General features: G+C 40.7%; 2 protein-coding genes across 2 annotated transcripts in view; both read left to right on the forward strand.

The window, feature by feature from the left end:
* The first annotated feature begins 6 nt into the window (after positions 1-6).
* On the forward strand, positions 7-14,802 carry LOC110157929 (DDB1- and CUL4-associated factor 1). Its single transcript, XM_055166081.1, has 25 exons — positions 7-806; positions 1,341-1,461; positions 1,551-1,627; positions 1,719-1,792; positions 1,873-1,986; positions 2,074-2,211; positions 2,378-2,959; positions 3,252-3,353; positions 3,437-3,595; positions 3,769-3,948; positions 4,027-4,236; positions 4,908-5,077; positions 5,149-5,273; positions 5,358-5,593; positions 5,836-7,016; positions 7,420-7,618; positions 7,699-7,781; positions 8,617-8,701; positions 8,851-9,084; positions 9,341-9,434; positions 9,753-9,857; positions 9,976-10,049; positions 10,129-10,221; positions 10,602-10,869; positions 13,802-14,802. Exons 2-25 carry the CDS (start codon positions 1,349-1,351, stop codon positions 13,855-13,857), a joined length of 4,752 nt encoding a protein of 1,583 aa, XP_055022056.1. The 5' UTR covers positions 7-806; positions 1,341-1,348; the 3' UTR covers positions 13,858-14,802.
* Positions 14,803-16,973: 2,171 nt separating this feature from the next.
* Positions 16,974-19,998, forward strand: part of LOC110158010 (dedicator of cytokinesis protein 3-like) — a 63,595-nt gene continuing 60,570 nt past the window's right edge. Inside the window, 1 exon segment of the mRNA XM_020922430.2 lies at positions 16,974-17,291. Within this exon segment, the coding sequence (XP_020778089.2) occupies positions 17,255-17,291 (37 nt within the window). The 5' untranslated portion in view covers positions 16,974-17,254.

The following is a 19,998-nucleotide window of genomic DNA, read 5'->3' on the forward strand; positions in this document are numbered from 1 at the left end:
ATGTTGGCTGAATTTGTGTCATCATTTACACTTATTTTTTGCTTTCTTTGTCAACAGCGGCAAACAATAGAACTCATTCCTGTGACCAAGGTGTCCTACTCATGGAAAGGGAAAACACATCTTTACTTTGTATATGGGAATGAGTTTAAAGTTCATACAGACAATTATCCGGCTACTTGTTGCTGCTCTGTTATGTGATCTAAAATATTGTCATTTATGTCTCATTTGTCATCAGCTTTACTGACTTGAAAATCAGTTAACATATTACCACATAAATATGAATGATACAGAATCATTATTACTGAAGCAAAAAAAAATATATATATAGGCTATATTTTTCTGCACGTGAATATTTCTGAAATATGAAAATGCACTTAATCATATTTTGTCATATCATTTAATTGTGTTGGCATTAAACATGTGTTGTTGTACATTAATTACCTTATCTGCATAATTATAATTTTGTCACGCATATGTTTATTAAAATTATTTTACAAGTGTATCTAATTAGTAATTTCAAATAAACCCTTGTTATTTTTTTTAGATCCATAATAAAAGCATACAATGTTAAAATCTTCTTTCGTCATATTCAGTGGGCTGTCGCGGAAGAAATGACGCGGTTAACGTGTTCGCCGCAATGATAATAAACCGTAAACATAAAGCTATTATTTACCGCTTTAAAGAATCATACGGGGCGTGTTTTTTATTCCTGCACAATCTCCATGAAGGACCAGTTCTGCTGTTGACTCTGGTTGATAAAATATCTGCGTTTACGAAGCCGAGGGATAGGTGAACGGAACAACGAGGTAAATCTAGCATTCTGGGTAACAAGCTAGCTAGCCAAAAGGAATTTATATAAGATTTTATAAGTACTTATTTTCAGATCAGAATGTATTTTCTCTTGCAGTCGATTGTTACTTAAAGTTCATACAAGCCGGCCAATGTCAGTTTATTTGCTATAAATTAAAAAACACATTAACACACCTTTGTACCTAAGGCTTGTGCCTAGCTTTGCTAATAACATTAGCTTCCTTGTTCGCCTGCAGATTAGCCATCTGAAAGGCAACAGGCAATAGTTATAATAAGGGAGAAACTCTGAATGCATGTATCGTTTAAGCCTTAATTGTATATTTCTACCGCTTGAAACATTGCTGTTATTTTTCCAATGTTTTCAATAAAGAAGTTAATAAGTTCATAGGCTGTTTGACAGTTGGGGTCTCTGGGGACTGGGCTGTGTTGTACCATTAAGTCCACTTGTACAACAAATTGAAAAATATACTTGACGTACTTTCCCATAGTAAATGTTGTACTTTTTGCTTTGTTCAATGCAACGCTCTTAGGTTGTGCCATGGCCACAGCATCTGCTACTGTGGACTCCAAGGCAGAGTTGACTGCGCTGTTGGAACAATGGGAAAAGGAACAACAGGGCGCCACTCAAGAACTGGTGAACATACTGACAAAGTATGTGCATTTTTTGTGTGATTTAAATAAATATTAAAATGGCCTGTTTAATTAGTATTGTTACTGTTTTGTTCGTCTACCTTTTATAGAATCTCAGAACTTGTGGAGAAAGAAACAGAAGAGTACCACAAAGCAGACCCAGACCCATTTGATGATCGACATCCTGGTAAAACTTAAAAACATAAAGCTCTCCTCTGTTATCTGTACCGTATGTAAGTGACAGTGTATGTTTTTGACGTTTCTTTTTTGGCCACTAGGGAGAGCTGATCCAGAATGTGTGTTGGGGCACTTACTGAAAATACTGTTCAAGAATGATGACTTCATGAACACAGTAAGCAAGATTAGTCCATATACAATGTGTATATTGTTAATTAAAACACCTCTTACCTTATTTTTTCCTTTTACAAACAGCTGGTGAATAGTTATGTGATGACCAGCCGTGAATTTTCCCTTAATACTGCTGCTTGCCGTTTACTTCAAAACATTATGCCTGGGTTAGAAACAGCTGTAGTCTTTCAAGAAAAGGTGTCTTTCAAGTTTAAATTTAGGCAGTTCATCTATTATTTGAATTCCCTGCAATAAATTGCATAAAATTTTCTATGCTTTTTCCAGGAGGGTATAGTTGAAAAGCTTTTCAAATGGGCTCAGGAGGCCGAGCAGCCCCTGCGAATCTATGCCACAGGTTTGTTGGCTGGTGCAATGGAGAATCAAGATATTGCTGCCAACTACAGGGAGGAGAACTCTATCCTGGTTTGTATTAATTGTACAAGAATTGCATAAATTCATAGTGAAGCTGTGATATCTTTTAATTTGAATCTATACCCCAAACTGCTTCTTTTTAAATATCTATTCAATGCTTTCATATCTTTTTTGGGCCTTATCAGTTTAGCTTTGATAACTTTAATTATTTTACTAGGTACCTTTGATGCTGCATCGTCTACGAGAACTTCAGGACAAGACTATTGAGAGTAAACGTCCTAGTCCGAGGAAAATCTTGAGTAGATCTTTGCTACCTCTAGATGAGGAGGCTGTTGATGGAAACTTTGAAGAGAAACCTTTTACACCAGACAAAAATGGTGCTGAAAAGGAGCCGAGAGACCCAGACCAAGATGGTGAAAAGACATTTTCTTCCACTGAGCAAGAAAATGAACTGTCTTTTCGTATTAGCTCTCCACCTCACAGGACCAACAGCCGCCCAAGCTCTGCACTTAAAACCATGATGAAACCCATGTCTGCTTCAGAATCCCTGACTCAGCTGTCTGATGGAGGCAACTATCTAAAAAGAAAAGCAGAAAGGGACATTTGCAGATTGTCAAAGCAGAAGCTCAATTTCTCGTTACCAGATCCAGAGAGATCCCTCAGTGAGCTATCAAACAGCAGCTGGTCTGAGATGAGCCCCTGGGTCATTGGCAACAACTATCACCTCTACCCTTTGACCCCAGAGATTGAACAACGACTTATTCTTCAGTATTTGACACCTTTGGGAGAATATCAGGAGGTATTTTTTTATTATCATTATTATATAATTTAAAAAACCACTCAGCATAATGGCATTTTGAGTCCATAGGTGGTGCTCTATGTATAATGCATTTTGCTGTATATGAAGTGCCCAGCTCATTTTAGCCTCTGTTATCGGTCATTGACCAGTAGATGTCAGTGTTAATCAAATTGTGTTCAACACATTTGTCAATTATTTGATGTGCTTCGTATGGTACAATAAATTGTATATTGTATATATATATTATATATAAAAAATAATGATGAAAGCCGGTCCTTTTATTTTTTTGCAGCTGCTAGCAGTATTCATGCAAATGGGAGCCCGGGAACTTCTCATGCATTACATGGATCTAAAGCAGACTAATGATGTACAACTAACCTTTGAGGCCCTTAAGGTTAACATGATCACATCACTACCAATAACACTGTTATAACAACAATATTCTGTTTTACACCTCTTTATGTTCTATATTTACAGTATCTTGCTTCATTGCTACTTCACAAGAAATTTGCTGCAGAGTTTGTGGCACATGGTGGAGTTCAGAAGCTGCTGGAAATTCCCAGACCATCAATGGCTGCAACTGGAGTGTCTCTATGTCTCTACTACCTTGCTTATAATCAAGATGCAATGGAAAGAGTATGTAACATGACATTTAACGCATATTGTTCTGAAAGCTTGTAAAATGGATAACCCTCCTTTATGTAAAACTATATATCTTTTATTTACATATATAAGTTTTACATAAACATAAACCTTTTTTTTTATTTAAAAAATTTTCAAAGCTCACTATTGTATCTTGTCCTCTTAAGGTGTGCATGTTGCCCAACTCCGTCCTGTCAGATATGGTTGGCTACACTCTGTGGTTACTAGAGTGCTCGCACGCATCCGGTTGCTGTCATGCTACCATGTTTTTCTCTATATCCTTTTCCTTCCGTGCCGTCCTTGAGCTGTTTGACAGGCAGGATGGACTCCGGAGACTTGTAAACTTGGTAGGAAAAACTGAAACTACCATTTTTCATAGAAATGACAAGTTACATTATTGTTTAGCGTAACTCACTTGTTTGCAGATCAGCACATTGGAGATCTTGAACCATGAAGACCAGGGACCTCTGCTCAGTGATGATCAGATTTTCTCAAGCAGGCAAACTGCCAAGCACACCTGCATGGCTTTGCGCAGGTACTTTGAGGCCCATCTGGCCATCAAAGTCGAACAGGTGAAGCAATCATTGCAACGCACAGAGGGAGGTGCCCCCATTCACTCGCCACCATATTATAAGGTACAAGGGGTTGACTTCATAGAAAGATGACATGGGATTTGAGCTGTGGTTCTCAAATTTTGTTACCACCTCATCATAATACATGAATTTATCTCAAACAGAAATTCACCTAAGAATAACCTTTTTGAGAACCAGCAGTCCAGTGAGGTTCATTTGGTCTTTCGATAATTTATGTTATGAGGTTCTTTTTTCAGACCAAGGCTTTGTTTTCATACCTGACAGTTTCAACTGCTCACTAGCGGTCTTCGTCAGAGTGGTCAAGTGATGTTGCTGGGACATGTCCGGTCAGCTGATTGCATGGAAACGTGCCCACAGGACTATAAACTGGAACGAGTTGGCTTTTTTACGCTCACAAACCTGAGATACTGTCCTGAGGAAGTCGGACTGCAGGTGGTGCTGTCACCCTCCTTCCACGAATAGGAAGATGGCGCCAAAACCTGTATAAATCAGCTGACCGGACACATCACAGCAACATCATGTGACCACTCTGAGGAAGATCACTAGTGGGCTGTCAACTGTCAGGTATGAAAACAAACCCTAGGTCTGAAAAAAGAACCTAATAGCACTTTTTGGGAACCACTGCATAGAAATTACATTAATCTACAAATTATTCTTGGTTTTCTCATTAACTCTTTAATCACAACAACCTTTGTTCTCATGGTGTTTTCCAGGCTGTCAGCTACAGTCGTGAGCAGGTGGTTGAGATGATGGAGTTTCTGACAGAGTACGGTCCACTCAGACTGTACTGGGAACCAGCAGAGGTCTTTCATAAGTTGTCCTGTGTGCACCTCCTCCTGCAGCTCATCTCAATTGCCTGTGATTGGAGAACCTACTATGGCAGGTATGAGCAAGACCACTATTTATATTCTTCCTTTTGGACGGCATAGTTACTCACATCTGATGTCTTTACAGGAGTGACACTGTCCGTTACGCACTTGACATCCTGAGTATCCTCACAGTTGTACCAAAGACCCAGCTTCTGCTGTCTGAGCCTGTTGCTGTACTGGATGAAGGAGGTTCCATTGTTTCCACTATTGGTACATAAAGAAAAAAACTTGTAACTTGTAATTTGGATAGGGGTTGTGAAAGGAAAACGTCTTAGGATTTGTTTTTCTTTTTAGGAATGAGTATTGTTCTAGAAGTGGCTGAAGGAGAGATATTTGTGAATGATGCTGAGATCCAGAAGTCCGCTCTGCAGGTGATCATTAACTGTGTATGCGCTCCCGACAAACGTGTGTCCAGTATCGGAAAGTTTATAGCAGGAACTCCTCGCCGACGCATGCCTCAGCAAACTAAAGCCAGCGAGAGTGTGCTCACCAAGATGTGGAATGTGGTGCAGTCAAACAATGGCATCAAGGTATGTTCATTAGGTTTGATTTTTATTAAAAATTAAAAGTAATAAAGCAACAAGAAATAAAAAAAGTTGTGATTTCAGTTTTTGTGTAGATGCATTGGAAACAATGTATTCACAAAAAAACAAAAAAAAAACTGCATACAAATTCAATAACAACTTAGTCATAAATACTGTTTGGGAAATAAAAAGTGGTAAGATTGGCATATAACATGATAACTACTGTTACAACTTCCCTGTTTTTGCAGGTATTATTGTCTTTGTTGATGGTGAAGATGCCCATAACAGATGCAGATCAGATTCGTGCTTTGGCCTGTAAGGCTCTTGTGGGCCTGTCTCGCTCCAGTACAGTCCGGCAGATCATCAGTAAGTTGCCTCTGTTCAGCAGTGGACACATCCAGCAGCTCATGAAGGAGCCAGTTCTTCAGGACAAACGCAGTGAACACGTCAAGTTTTGTAAATATGCAGCAGAGCTTATAGAGAGGATTTCTGGGAAACCTCTTCTCATTGGTACAGACGTGTCCCTGGCATGGCTGCAGCGGGCCAGTGTTGTGGCTCAGTCCAGGATTTCATTTCCAGAAAAGGAACTCCTGTTGCTCATCAGGAACCACCTTGTGGCCAAAGGGCTTAGTGACACTGCTGCTACACTGACTAAAGAGGCAGATCTGCCAATGGTTTGCCTATCTCATTCCTCACATTCAACATCAGCTTTCCCACCTGTCCCTGTTGCTCCCTCCACCTCCTCACCTGTTACCACTCTGCCCCGGACCCCACGGTTAGCCAACGGCGTTGGGTCAAGAATGGCAGCCCACCCTGCCCACTCTGGACACTCTGGACACTCTGGACACTCTGGACACCCTTCCCACCTTTCCCACCCTTCCCACCCTTCCCATCCTTCCCACCCTTCCCATCCTTCCCATCCTTCCACACCTGGATCAAGTCATTCCCAACCTCGGCCTTGTACAGTAGCCCAAACCACACCTGCTGCTGCCACCCTCCCTCAAACAGCTGCTCATCAGTGCACTAATGGCTCTCCAGTCATTGGTCGGATTTGTTTCTCTCGTGAACGTCAAACAATAAGCTGTGGTACCATGGGCTGTAGGAAACCGCGTGTACTCAGGCAAAAATCAGACCATGGCGCCTTCAGCCAGAGTCCAGCGATGAAAAAGCAGTTTGATCGACATTTGCCCTCACCACCTGCTTTGGACAGTATTATAACTGAGTATTTGAGAGAACAGCATGCACGATGTAAAAACCCTGTTGCCACCTGCCCACCCTTTTCACTCTTTACACCACATCAGTGTCCCGAGCCCAAACAGAGGAGACAAGCACCAACAAACTTCACATCTCGGCACACAAGGAGGGTCATCTATCCCAAATACGGAGGCGTGGATGGAGGATGTTTTGACAGACATCTCATTTTTAGCAGGTTTGGACTTTTCTCTTTACTTGCAGAAGAAATTAAATATCCAACAGTCTTAGTGAATTACATGGAATCTTATATTTTATAATGACAATAAGGCATCAGTTTCAGTTTCTTCTTCATTGCATTTATTCAGTTACAGATGTTTTAGTGCTATCCATTCTTACTGTAAGCGCGATTACCTCTCCACAGATCTGATCTGTAACTCATGTGGAGTAACTCCATGGAGGTGTGACTGTGACACAATCCATTCAAATCAAGACAAGGAGTTAATAAGTTACATAGAGTGCTTTTTTATCTCCTGTTTACTCTAACCCTTTTGAGGCTATTTTTGAAACAAGCTCCTGAACTATTTAGTACCATCATTGAATAGGCTGTATTTTATTATATTTATTATGTCCTTTTTTAGGTTTCGTCCAATCTCGGTTTTCAGAGAAGCAGACGAGGATGAGAGTGGCTTCATGTGCTGTGCCTTTTCTGCTCGAGAGCGCTTCCTGATGCTCGGGACGTGCACTGGATACCTCAAACTGTACAATGTGTTCACAGGGCAGGAGGAAGCCAGCTACAGCTGCCACAGTTCAGCTATCACACACCTAGAGCCCTCTCGGGTCAGTACTGCAGTTTCAGAGAAGTAGATGAGAAAACAAAACTTCAGACTTAAGTCTAACTCGCAATATAATGCTTTTAGGATGGCTCACTGCTTTTAACATCTGCGTCTTGGAGTTACCCACTGTCTGCACTATGGGGGATGAAATCTGTGTTCATCATGAAGTAAGTTTTTTCACAACAGATATGGCATCTGCATTCAATTCAAATTTAACTACAGACAAAACACAGTTAAAAAATTGTAATTCCGCATGACCTTTTATCACCATTGATGCCTTTACAAAAAATCTACAAATTTTAATGATTAGACATTTTTCTTTGATTTCCAATTTTTTTTTTTGCATCTGTCTGGACCATAGACTCTATATATTAATGGACATAACGCATTAGCCACCGCTTTCCAAGTGGGAAGTTTGCATGTGGTCTCTTCCGGCTCCTTCTGACCCTGATTCTCATTGACCTACACTGGAATATTGCTGTAACTGTCTCTGTAACTGCTGCTGTGAGCATCGTCATTTTGGTCTTGAAATGTTCGTATTAATCCGCTCTACATGATCCTGGTGTTTTTTTTCCGCTATTTTGTCCATCAAAAAAAAAATCCTATTCATAACATGGAGCCTAGCTCCAAATTCTCCAAATGTAACCGTTAGCATTGTGAGCTTCATTTGAGTAGTGCTGAATGCTATGGGTGACGTCATAGTTTAATTCACTTTTTTATACACTCTATGTTCTGTACACACCAATGTAACAAGAGCTATACAATGTCAAACCTGGGATTTGCTGAGAAAAAATGAGCGTTTAATTATGCACGATAATTGCCTGGGGGCTGCAGTCTTCACTTTTCTTAGGTTAATTTATCTGTGCAGATTAACCCAGCAATAGTGGCCTTACATATTGATTCATAGCTATGTTAGAATGTGTTGAAGAAATTATAAGGTTTGAAGCTTTTATTCTTGTGGTGGCAGCAAGTTATTAAACGCTCACCCGTTTCTTTCTCCAGGCATTCGTTTCCAGGAGATCACTATGTGGAGTTCAGTAAGCTATCACAAGACCGGGTCATTGGCACAAAAGAACATATAGCAAGAGTAAGTATCCAAAGATAGTTTAATTATCTTTTTATGATTTGACAAATACCAACAAAAGCTGATCCAAACCTCACCTTAATAACATATTTAGAACCGAATAATAACTATGCATCAACTGCATTTGATTCTGATTTGTAATTGTTTTGTAGATATATGATATCCAGACGGGGCAAGTGACTCTGACCCTCAATAATCCTGACCTTGCAAACAACTACAAGAGGAACTGTGCGACCTTTAACCCCACGGATGACCTGGTACTGAACGATGGAGTGCTGTGGGACGTCCGATCGGCGCAGGCCATCCACAAGTTTGATAAGTTTAACATGAACATCAGTGGAGTCTTTCACCCCAACGGACTGGAAGTCATCATCAACACAGAGATTGTATCCTTGTAATCGGGCTTAGACAAACTTTATTTATCCACAAGGGAAATTATTTGGACAAAATAGCTCACACATCACAATAAAATGTAATAAAATAACAAAGCAAAAATATAATTAGTAATAAAATAAGTAGCAAAAATAGCAATTGGCAACATCTGGGTAACACGTTTTGATTTGTCTAAAAAAGTGCAATAGAAATCTCATTGTAATGTAAGCTATTTTGAATTTTGGATATAAACCTTATCTAGAGCTATAGTGGGACCTTCGAACCTTCCACCTCCTGCACACAGTTCCTGCCCTGGACCAATGCAGAATCGTATTCAATAATAATGGCACTGTCATCTACGGAGGTAAATACAGTGAACCTGGACCTTTATAGATCTCAAGTTACACCTATGTAGACACACACTAATCAAACAATAAGGACTCAAGAACCTTAAGATTAAACTGTGACTCTACCCTAACTCTTGAATATGTTCCCATATTGCCATAGAGAGACATATGGGTGAGGGCTCAGATTTGGACTGGCCACAGAGGAGCCAGCTGGTTTCTCACACATTCACAGGGAGAGCTGTGGACTGGCACAAAGGCTCTGCCCTCACCAAGACCAATTGAACTCACTCTGAGGCCACAAGCTTTTCAACTTTCCTCTCCCTTACTCTTTACAGCAATGTTGCAGGCGGATGATGAGGATGATATGATGGAGATGCAGATGAAATCACCATTCGGCTCCTCATTCAGAACCTTCAATGCTACAGACTACAAACCAATAGGTATTGTATTTTGCTCTTATAGTAATAGTATCTTATTTAAAATAGCTTAAACTTTTAAAATAAGTTGATGTTTTGTAGAACTGAATAAGGAGAAATAATGTATACACATGTTTTTCAGCAACAATTGATGTTAAGAGGAATATTTTCGATCTTTGCACTGATACAAAAGATTGCTATCTTGCAGTGATTGAGGTAACAAGTCACAACCACATTGTATTATGAAATCAATATACGAAATAATGTAATTGATGCATATTTATTTCCACCGAAGAATCAAGATTCTGTCAACACGGACACCGTGTGCAGGCTCTATGAGGTTGGACGTCAAAGATTAGCAGAGGAAGAGGAGGATGAGGAAGATCAGGTACTTCTTAATTAATTTTACTTATTTTACTTTGCAGTGATATCATGCTGGAGGTGTAGTTCTATGTATTTTTATGATGAAATGTTCATAATTTACCATGGTGACATAATGCACACATTAGCTGTTACTCCCAAAAAGATTTTAGATAATGAAGAAAATAGAAAATAATCTTAAACTCAAACAACACATTTTCTGTTGCTTGTTATCAATATGAGTGTTTTTGGTTCCTGTTTTGGTGTTTGATTTTCAACAAAAGGGTGACCAGTAACGGTGCTTCAGATCCCACAGTTAGCATCACACTCCAGGGAATGTTGATGCCATCAGCTGCAAAGTATCAACTTTGCCTATGGTGTATTTACTTTGTTTTCTGCTTATGTCAGGAGGATGAGGATCAGGAAGAGGATGACGATGATGATGAAGACTCTGATGATGACGTGGACACAGATCCTCTAATGGCAGAGCTAGAGGAGAATGAGGACAACGATGGTGCCGAGGATGAGGACGGTGCCGAGGAGTTCTCTCCATCAGATGACGATGTGGAGCAGCTTCTTGATGAAGATGCAGATGATGTCGGTGATGACGATGATGAAGATGATAATGATGATGACGACTCAGACAATGATGATGTGGATTTGGATGGCGACAATGGTGAGAACTACTAATGACTGAAGATGCTGTTTGCTAGTTTTTTTGTTTTTGTTTTTTTTTTGGGGGGGGGGGGTTGGTTAGTTGTAATTCCTCAATTATACGAACAAATAAAACTCCTTGGTTTCACTGTACATGCTTGCATAGCCAAAGTATTAGCAGTTCTATTTCATCCCTTCTGACCGCCAGAGGGCGGTGTTAAAAGCACTGAATGTTCCCCCCTGCACTTGTGCAGTTCAAGTAGTAATACCAACTGAATCATGCCTGTGACCCAGGGTGACACACTGAAGGTAATATAGTCCCCTTCATCTATGACTCTGTTCCTTATTTATTCTCTAAAGTGGAGCAGTTCTCTTAATTGGAAGTGATGAAATCATTATTGGAGGCTCATCGCATGGACACACCTGCTTCAGAGGCTGGGATGTCTTCCCAATCCAATTGTTCTGACCACGGAAGATGATGTGCTGTCTCTGGCGGTGCCTCTCATTTTTGGGATGAGGAGGATGTATCGTCCTCGCATGTTTCTGAGGATGGTTCATCTTCTTCCCAACAAAGCCTTGGTTACTCAACCAATAGCTCCATGCGAGATGTTGCACAGAGCTCTGGATCATTTGCAGCTGGAACCTCCAAAGCCTGAACAGGCCTTGGTAGTGCTTTCTTTAGATACGGGTGTGCTCCTACACCATTTGCTGTACCCCCTCTGTCGAGTAAAGTTGCATGCCTGTTGGAGGGATCCGAGTGCTTTCTTCAGGCTCTCGTCAGATGGCCAAATTTTGGCCGCTATGCACAATGCAACGACAACTGGTCTGGATCACATGTCTGCTGTTGAACCAGCTGTGGCTTCTGTCGTTGTCTCACCTGAGTAAGGCCTGTGCCAAGATGTAGGTGTCCAGGACCCCAATGCCATGTGACAGATGACTTCATCTCCAAGGTGTACAGCTCTGGTGTGCGGGCTGGTCGTCTGGGCAATTCTTTAACGCACTTACTGTTTGCCCTCTCCGCCTCCCTCCTGAAATGGTATGGTGCTGTGATGGCTGCTGATTTTAGTGATGCAGCACTGCAGGCTTTTGTTTTGATGACAAGGGAGCTTGGACGTGTTAGTCTTTTCTGGTTCAGGCTCGCCGGCAGATTTGGCTCGCTCAGTCTCCCCTGACAGAGGACCCTCCACAGTGTGCCTGTGGAACCAGGGCAGTTGTTTGGTTCAGCTGCCTTGGAGGTATTTGATCGGACTGTTCATGCGTGACACATGAGATAGCATCTTTTCCTAGGCAACCAAGGCTCCCAACTGCTGGCTCCAGCCGCTCCCTCGGGATTTGTCTAGTGATGGACGCTTCCCTCAAGACTGGCCTTGCAGGGATTCAGTCGGATACTTCTCCCATCAGCAGCTCAGTTAATGGGCTGCTCATGCGTCGGAACCATGGGTGGTTGCCACATTGGCTCATGGATAACACTGCAGTTTCGATGCCAGCCACACATGTCAGGCCGGGTCAAGATGATGTTAATCCATATTTGTACGACTGGCTGATTTGTGCTCCATCCAAAGTGCATATGAAGCAGGACACCGATCATCTCCTTTCACATGTGGCCCATTTGAGCTTCACAGTGACTATGGAGAAGAGCAACCTGACTCTATCTCATACAACAAGTTTTCTTGGACTGGATTAGGACACTGTGACGATGAAGGCTCGCCTGTCCCTTCGTCACCTAGATGATATTCAAGGTTTGGTCTCTCGATTCAGACTGGGCAGTTTGCACCCCTTTGTCACCTTTCTTGAGATTGTGGGAAAGCTGACTTCTGTCACGGGAGTTGTGCCTCTTGGCCTTCTGTCACTGTGTCCGCTACAAAAGTGGCTGAACAGTTTTCATCTGAATGCCATATGGCACCAACGATGGATGCTCAAAGTGACATGGCAGTGAGCTTTCTGTCACACCTAAGAGGAAAACATGTTCTTATTTGGTCGGACAAGACTTCAGACCGTCTCTCACATCAACCCTCAGGGGGTCATCAGAATCTCCTCATCCTCTTGTCATGGTTCTTCATGAATCTCTGGGCTCTTCTCAGTAATGATTCTCAGGATTCTTTGTTACATAGCTGGTATTAGTCATTAGTGCTTTCAGCACTGCCCTCTGGTGGTCAGGAGGGATGAAAGAACAAAATTTATGTATTTAACTACGGTTCTATGAATACTGGATGACCGTGAGAGATACTTTGTCACTCAGGATCCTTGCGTTTCCACAAGAAGATTCTGTAGAAACAGTCACAGTTGACTGGGGACTATATTACCTCCGGGGCGTCATCCTGGGTCACAGGTGTGACTCAGTTTGTATTACTACAAAGTAAATTTTTACCGTTAACATATGTAATTGTGTAAGTTTTGATCTTTCATTGACTTTAAAGGGCCCATAGTACTCATGAAAAAACATACCTTGAGTTGTTTTGCTTCAGTCACAGATGTTTAACACACAAATCCTGCATAGTTCTTCTTTCAAACTGAAAGCACTCTGTTCCTTGTGATGTCATGTGGTTATACAGGAAGTGCTCTGCTGTCTTTTTAATCTCTATACACCTTCATTGTTTAGATGATTTTGCCAGTCTATGCTGAGCAAAAGGTAAAAGTTAGCTGTTAACATTAAAACTTCTATGAATTTTGAGCTACTATATTTTGAGCTTTGGTGATGTAGACAGACAAATAATAAAGGATTGATAATGAAGGACCATGATAATGAAAGAACATGTGTGACTGAAACAAAACGCATCGCCAGATATGTTTTTGATGATGTAGCAATATTATAACATTCCTTAAAGCTCACTAGAATTGTTTTTGTGTAATAGAGGACCTTTAAAGCACAGGTACTCTCTCTTCTGTAGTTTTGATTACAGACACTGAAATGGTCTACTACAAACATTGAATTTTCTTTGTCCTTCTATTCACAGACAGCTCAGACAATTCTGACCTTGAGGACGACATCATTTTGTCCCTGAATGAGTGAGGAATATTAGGCACTTTTGACCTTACGACAAGTGTCAAGATCTGCTGTGGAAAAATCTTCAAAAACTCCAAGATGGACTCCAGATTTTCCCAAATGCCACATGTGCAAACACAAAAACACATTCATACCAGACAATGTTGCACAAACGGCTCCCCTGCGGGTCAGACTTGATTGTACATACTATAGTTTTTTTATACATAATATTTCACTTCAGAAGAGTTGCGTGGCTAGTGGTGCACCAAGAGAATGTTTTATATTTTTACTACTTTTTCATTCAATACTTAAAATGTAAAAAGATGAGACTGGTTGTGGAGCTGTGTTTGTATGGCAATGGATATGATTCTCTCTCAAGTGAACTTTGTATAATTACCAAATAGTACTATTGAAAGAGGCAGCTAATGTGGCACCTAAGATTCTGTGTCACTATGAAGTGCTATTCAAAAGTCAGTCACAGCAATGCCATTAACACATTTTCTTTTTTTAAATGTACATACAGAACTGATCCTGGTCAGTCAGAATTTTTTGAGAATTCTGAAACTATTTCAGACTAGGAACACAACTCCTGTATACCCCTTAGTATCCACTTAAATTTCCATAAAGAGGTGTATTTATACTGAAACGATACCCACTTGAGTTGAGCTTATTTGATTGGAATCTTAAACCATGGTAAATGGTCACATTTTTCTATAGTGCTTTTCCACCTTCAAGGAGGATTTTAGGCATAAAAGAACATAAGTTTCCCCGAAGAGAACGCAATATAAAAAAAGAGATTCTGAAAAACCTTACATCCATTTGTTTATTTTTATCTTAAAATGGATTTGATGAAAATATCTTACTTATTTCTTTACCTAAAGGAGTATTTTATGTTAAGTTTCTTGAGACTACTTGTGTACAAATTCAATGTATCAGAATTATTTTTTACTATAAATAAACCTTCAAATCACATTTTTGTGGTTGTATCACTAACTTCAAACATCTGTTACACTCTCATGGGTCAAGAGGTCATGACTTTGCAGTCCTATTTTAAATGAAAAAAAGTGCACTCTAGCCTTCATTATCCAGTTTTTGCATTTACCAAAACAGAAGAATGGTAAAAGGCCCATAGTATAGAGAGCAGCTGATTGATGATTTGGTTGGACTTGGTTCTTATCACCTCCTCTGCTGCCTCCTATTGTCTGTTGGCATTGAGAGTGTTCAAACTGATAGCAGCTCTGTCTCATTCTTTCCCCACTGCAGCAGCCAAGCAACGTCAAAATGTAGTCAGCACTGCTCAGTTTTTATCAGCTGTAACATATGTACATCAGCTTAACATTAGCTATTTGGACTGGCCTAATGGTTGTTTTGGACTCTTCTTGCTTGCATCTGGTCCATATTGACATTTTACATGCGTTCTACCCCTCCATCTTTATGTATGTGCTTGGAAATCCACCCACAATGTTCCACTTGAAGTAATAGACAGATGGGAGTCAGTCACAGTGCGGCTATGATGGAGAGAAACTACCCTGCTGAATGCTGCCCTCCCTCCCACACTACATCAAATGCACTAAACACTTTTCACCAAATCACTGTTTTTGCTTATTACATAACACTCTTGATTATAATACAGTAAAAACACAAAATTCATAATGAAAAGGATTCTTCAAACCTTGATAAGAACTATGTAAATGCAACTATATTTTTATTTTAACTAAGATTAACTAAGATTCTATATTTGAGAGAAGAACTCAGCCTAAATGTGCAGGGTTTGTGTGTTTGTGATGAGGAAATAACAAAGATCATAAGATGGCGTGACCTAGGCCCTGTAAAAATGCAATGACCCTTTGGCTGTAACTTTCAGAGGTTGCCAGAGGAGCTTTAGTCCTTGTTTAGTCCTAATTTTTTCTTGTAAGTGTGCAAGTGTGAATGCACCCTTAGGCTCTTTTCTCTGCACCTTATACCAACCACATCCACTTACATTACATTTGTGAATCTGCTCTCTGCTTCTTTAGGCCTCATCTTTGGTAGTTCTAACCTTGGCAACCCTTAGTTCACATATTCATTTCTATTCATCTGTCCTCTGTATGTCAACACGTTCTCAATCTCCACTGACTTTATCCACACAATGAAGCCTCCTTCTAATACCTGATATTTCCATCCATGTCCTCACTCACAAAGAGATACGTCACCCCGTCTTATACTCTGCTCCTTCTGTGCCACACAACTCAGGTATTGTATTGCTGCCTTAGGTAACATTATCTTAATTTGTGCCCATTTAGCAATAAAAAAGATAAAGACTTTACTAAACCTTGGTGGGATTATCTTATTAAATGTGACTATGGGAGGAATACTGCTGTAAATCTTGTCCACACCTCGGCTCTGTGGCTTAGTAAGAAGCAGTAGGAGTGATGATTAAGCATAAGTCACTGGTGAGTAAAATGACATCTACACTGGAGATAAACTTAAGTAAAAGGCAAGCCTAAATCTGCTCGTGGCTCTTGTGGTACAGTGGCCTGAAGGGGACGACAGCTTTTCAAATAGGAAATTACCGTTTCTCATCAATGGGATCATGACTGAGGAGGGAGAAGGCATCATAGTTTATGTGATATGACTCAAGCGGGAGGTGCTTCCCGCGTAGCTCTGTGACCTGATCACTACCGGGAGCTGCCTCATGACCAATAGCCCCAAAGCAGTCCAGTCAATCAAAAACAAGACCACGGGCTGCATCCTGCGTCCAACAGCGACGTACGGCCTCCGCTAGTGATAGATGCGCGCGTCGTGCACAGAGAATGAACAGAGGAGAGAGACGCACACATCAATGTTGTCAAAATCAGCCATGTGATGAACGTGAAGATGGCGCAGCGATGCTATATTGTAATTTCCCCAGCGCTTCTTTGCGGCAGGTCGCCATAAGCCCCCATCGCATCAGTATTGCGTCCTATTAGCCGCTAATTAGCGACTGTAGGGGGTCTTTTTGCGCAAAAAGGACCGCCTTTTGCGAGCCGGTCTTACTCTTAGAGGTAATTAAATGAAAGAAGCCAGAAGAAATGCATCTCTGAGTCATGAGGACGAAAATCAACTTGGGTTTTCGCATTTCTTGAAATGCTGACAGCTTTTGTGAAGACTAGCGAGTGAGCGTGCGTGCCTACGTAAACGTGTTTGTGTGAGCGCTACATTAGGTGGACACGGACACTGCATCAGCCTGAGACACGCCGGGACATAATAGAGCCGAGATTTGGGGCTTTGGCGCCTGCTTCCTCCCTTTTTTTTACTCCAGAAGCCCAGGGCACTGCATCCACTCGAGACATGTAGCTCGTGTGCGAACAGAAAGGCGATATTAGCCTTCGCTTCTTATTTTAGCAGCATCCTTTTACGATAACAACATAATGAGGCTCGCACTAGCGGAGGAAAAATAACCAAAATGTGGATACCTACAGAGGAGGAGAAAATCGGAGTTGGTAAGTTAATTGCATCATTTTCCTAGATGGACTTTAATTTCTTTCTCATTAGCTTACTGCCGCATAAATACTCTATTGTATGTCGACATCCCGCATTAGATGCACATTTAGCAGATATTTATTAAATATGGCTACTGGAAAGCATATACTCCAAGAGAAACGCTGCATAGAAGAGAATTGCGTGGGATGATATAGTCTAAAAGCCTTCACATTACAGATGCTGTTACTGTAGCGTCAATATTAACCTTTGGTGCATCTTCAAATCAGTCAAATTAATGTTTTTGATAAAAATGCGTCAGTGTGGGCTGGCCATTTATGTTTTTCTTGTATCGTGTGTGAAAGGGAGAAAAGAAAAAAAGCTATTCACAGTGAAGCCACAAGGGGGCGTCGTGACTGCGTCCCTCCAACAGGTGTAGGCTGCTTGAGTAAAGCTGGTCTACGTCTACCTGTGGATGGAAAGTACTGCAGCTGCAGTGGTTCTGGCAACAATAAAATGTGCCAACAACCACGATCTAACGACATCCCCCTGTCCAAAGTTTTGACCGTACGGAGTTGTAAATCATATTTGTACAACAATCATTATGCCAGACCTTAAGGGCTACATATTTGTATTATTATGGATCTTTCACAGACCAACGCAGTGAGTGTAAAGCATATTTACTCCGTATACTATGCTGCCATTAGAGGAGTGACTCATGTCCAGAGCTTTGGTTGTTATAGAGCCACTCGTGCTTTCTGGACCATGATGCCCCTGTATACGCACACCCACACACTTTATTTGGGGAATATATTTGTTGTGATCGGGTTATTGTCGGTACATTGTAGGCGCAGGGGCCGTAACATCAGGTACAGTCCACATAAAATAACGTTTAATAAATGTAATCTTATCGGATGCCATTGAGCCGTTTCTATAGAGATCTAGGCGCAGATAGATGGTGGTGGAGGCTCACTGCCAGGGATTGGCAGTGAGGGAGGTAGTGCTTTTTACAAAAGCAACAGATCGGCGCAGTCTCTGTGCAGCCTGCGGCGCGGACCGACCTGGCGCTGTCCGCGGTGCTGAAACTTGAACAAACGGACACACGGCTTCACGGCACATACTGTACTTAGGAAAGGCGACACACACATTAGCCCAGGGGTCAGTTTCCCTTTTCACACGAAATGGTGACACACTGAACCCAGTGGTTTTCTATGACTCACCTGAGCCCATGGCCAATAAAGTTAGTAGAGCCATATTTACTATCCCAGTATGCAAGGCGACTTACGACGCATGCATCAGCAGTATCAGCAGGCCATGTAGTCCCATTTTATTTTGAGAGGAATACACTGGCACCCTTAAATTTAGGCCCCTATACCCTTGCTGTCTTCTTTAATTGGTCGCCTCTTAACAGCTGGAGACCACTTCATAAAATATTTACTGAATATTTCTTAGAGCCTTTATGAATTCATTTGTGAAATTACATTTTGGATAAAATACTTCTGTGATTAACTTTTTAAGTAATGTAAAGGCCTACATACTTCACATTGTACTGTTAGAAATTAAAATAAACAAACAAAAACAATACTCCATACATAATAACAATTAATGATCAAGTGTTTGAAATGTCAATAGTAATGATGACCTATCCTCTTATAATTAAATATGAATGAGACTTTAAACTGTGGGTAGGTGTGCTTAAACGTCCATTTGAAGCATGACCTTTAGAACAACATCACTCATTTAATACAGGCACTTATATTTGTTAGCATCGCCTAATAGAAAATGCTTTATCAGTTATTTGTATTTGTGGAGACCACATTTTATCACATTCTATTTGACTATTTGAGTGTATAGTGATGGATGATCCCATGGTCATAGCTCTGTGTGCAACTCCTCTGCTCAACTCATCTGTGAAAATGTCCTGAATCTATTATTTACAACAGCTGTTTCCACTCCAGACTCATTCTACTGTCACTTTTACAATCACTTTTGTAACGACATGGGACTAAAAACATATTGTAAATATATTGGGATATCTGCAAAATAAGAGAAAAACATCTCCTTTTAGGTTAGTTTACTTTCAATTTTAAATGTATCATGCATATTTGTGTCCATGAAATTTTAAATGAGCTAGTATACCAAGAAAGTTGTGAATGTTTCTTGTTAATTCTGAGCCTGATCCTACTATGGTCCTGGTTTACCCCCTCGTCCTGAATTCTCTTAGTATCATTGTGGTTGGTTCATTCCTTGTTCAGTTCTGTGTTACCCTGACAACGTTTGAAAAGTAATATTGCAAAGCCCTAGTACAATATGGACGAACTACAGTGTAACTTAAAGCACTCAACATGTCTTGTAAGTTGGGAATTCCAGTGTAAATCTCCCATGCATTAAGTCTTTACAGAGAGAGAGTGCGCATTGGGGTCGTGCTGAAAAAACATGACTCAGAGCTAAAATGGTTGTGTAATGTTTAACTTCTCCAGAACTGGGACAGGACCATTCAAAGCAGTAAAGGACATCCTACATGCTTCATTACATGCACACACCACTGATACGGGTACCCACTTAAACTTGCCTTTGCCCAGCTTGATATGAATAAAAATGAAGAAGAAAACAAACAAAAACCTTTTCTGACAAGCTTGATTTCCAACATCTCTTTAATATCAAGGTTAATACATAATTATTTTTAGTACCATGATCATCATTATTAGTATATTGTCTAATCGTTCAATA

The sequence above is a fragment of the Boleophthalmus pectinirostris genome, unplaced genomic scaffold (assembly GCF_026225935.1).
Source record: "Boleophthalmus pectinirostris isolate CB_2022bp ecotype Guang Dong unplaced genomic scaffold, ASM2622593v1 HiC_scaffold_8, whole genome shotgun sequence".
NCBI lineage: Eukaryota > Metazoa > Chordata > Actinopteri > Gobiiformes > Gobiidae > Boleophthalmus > Boleophthalmus pectinirostris.

Excerpts from the sequence above, each read along its gene's own strand:
- LOC110157929 (XM_055166081.1), top strand. The coding sequence starts at position 1,349 with ATGGCCACAGCATCTGCTACTGTGGACTCCAAGGCAGAGTTGACTGCG. Across the intron at positions 4,237-4,907 it reads ACTCGCCACCATATTATAAG|GCTGTCAGCTACAGTCGTGA; the intron begins GTACAAGGGGTT and ends GGTGTTTTCCAG. Across the intron at positions 10,870-13,801 it reads GGATTTGGATGGCGACAATG|ACAGCTCAGACAATTCTGAC; the intron begins GTGAGAACTACT and ends TTCTATTCACAG.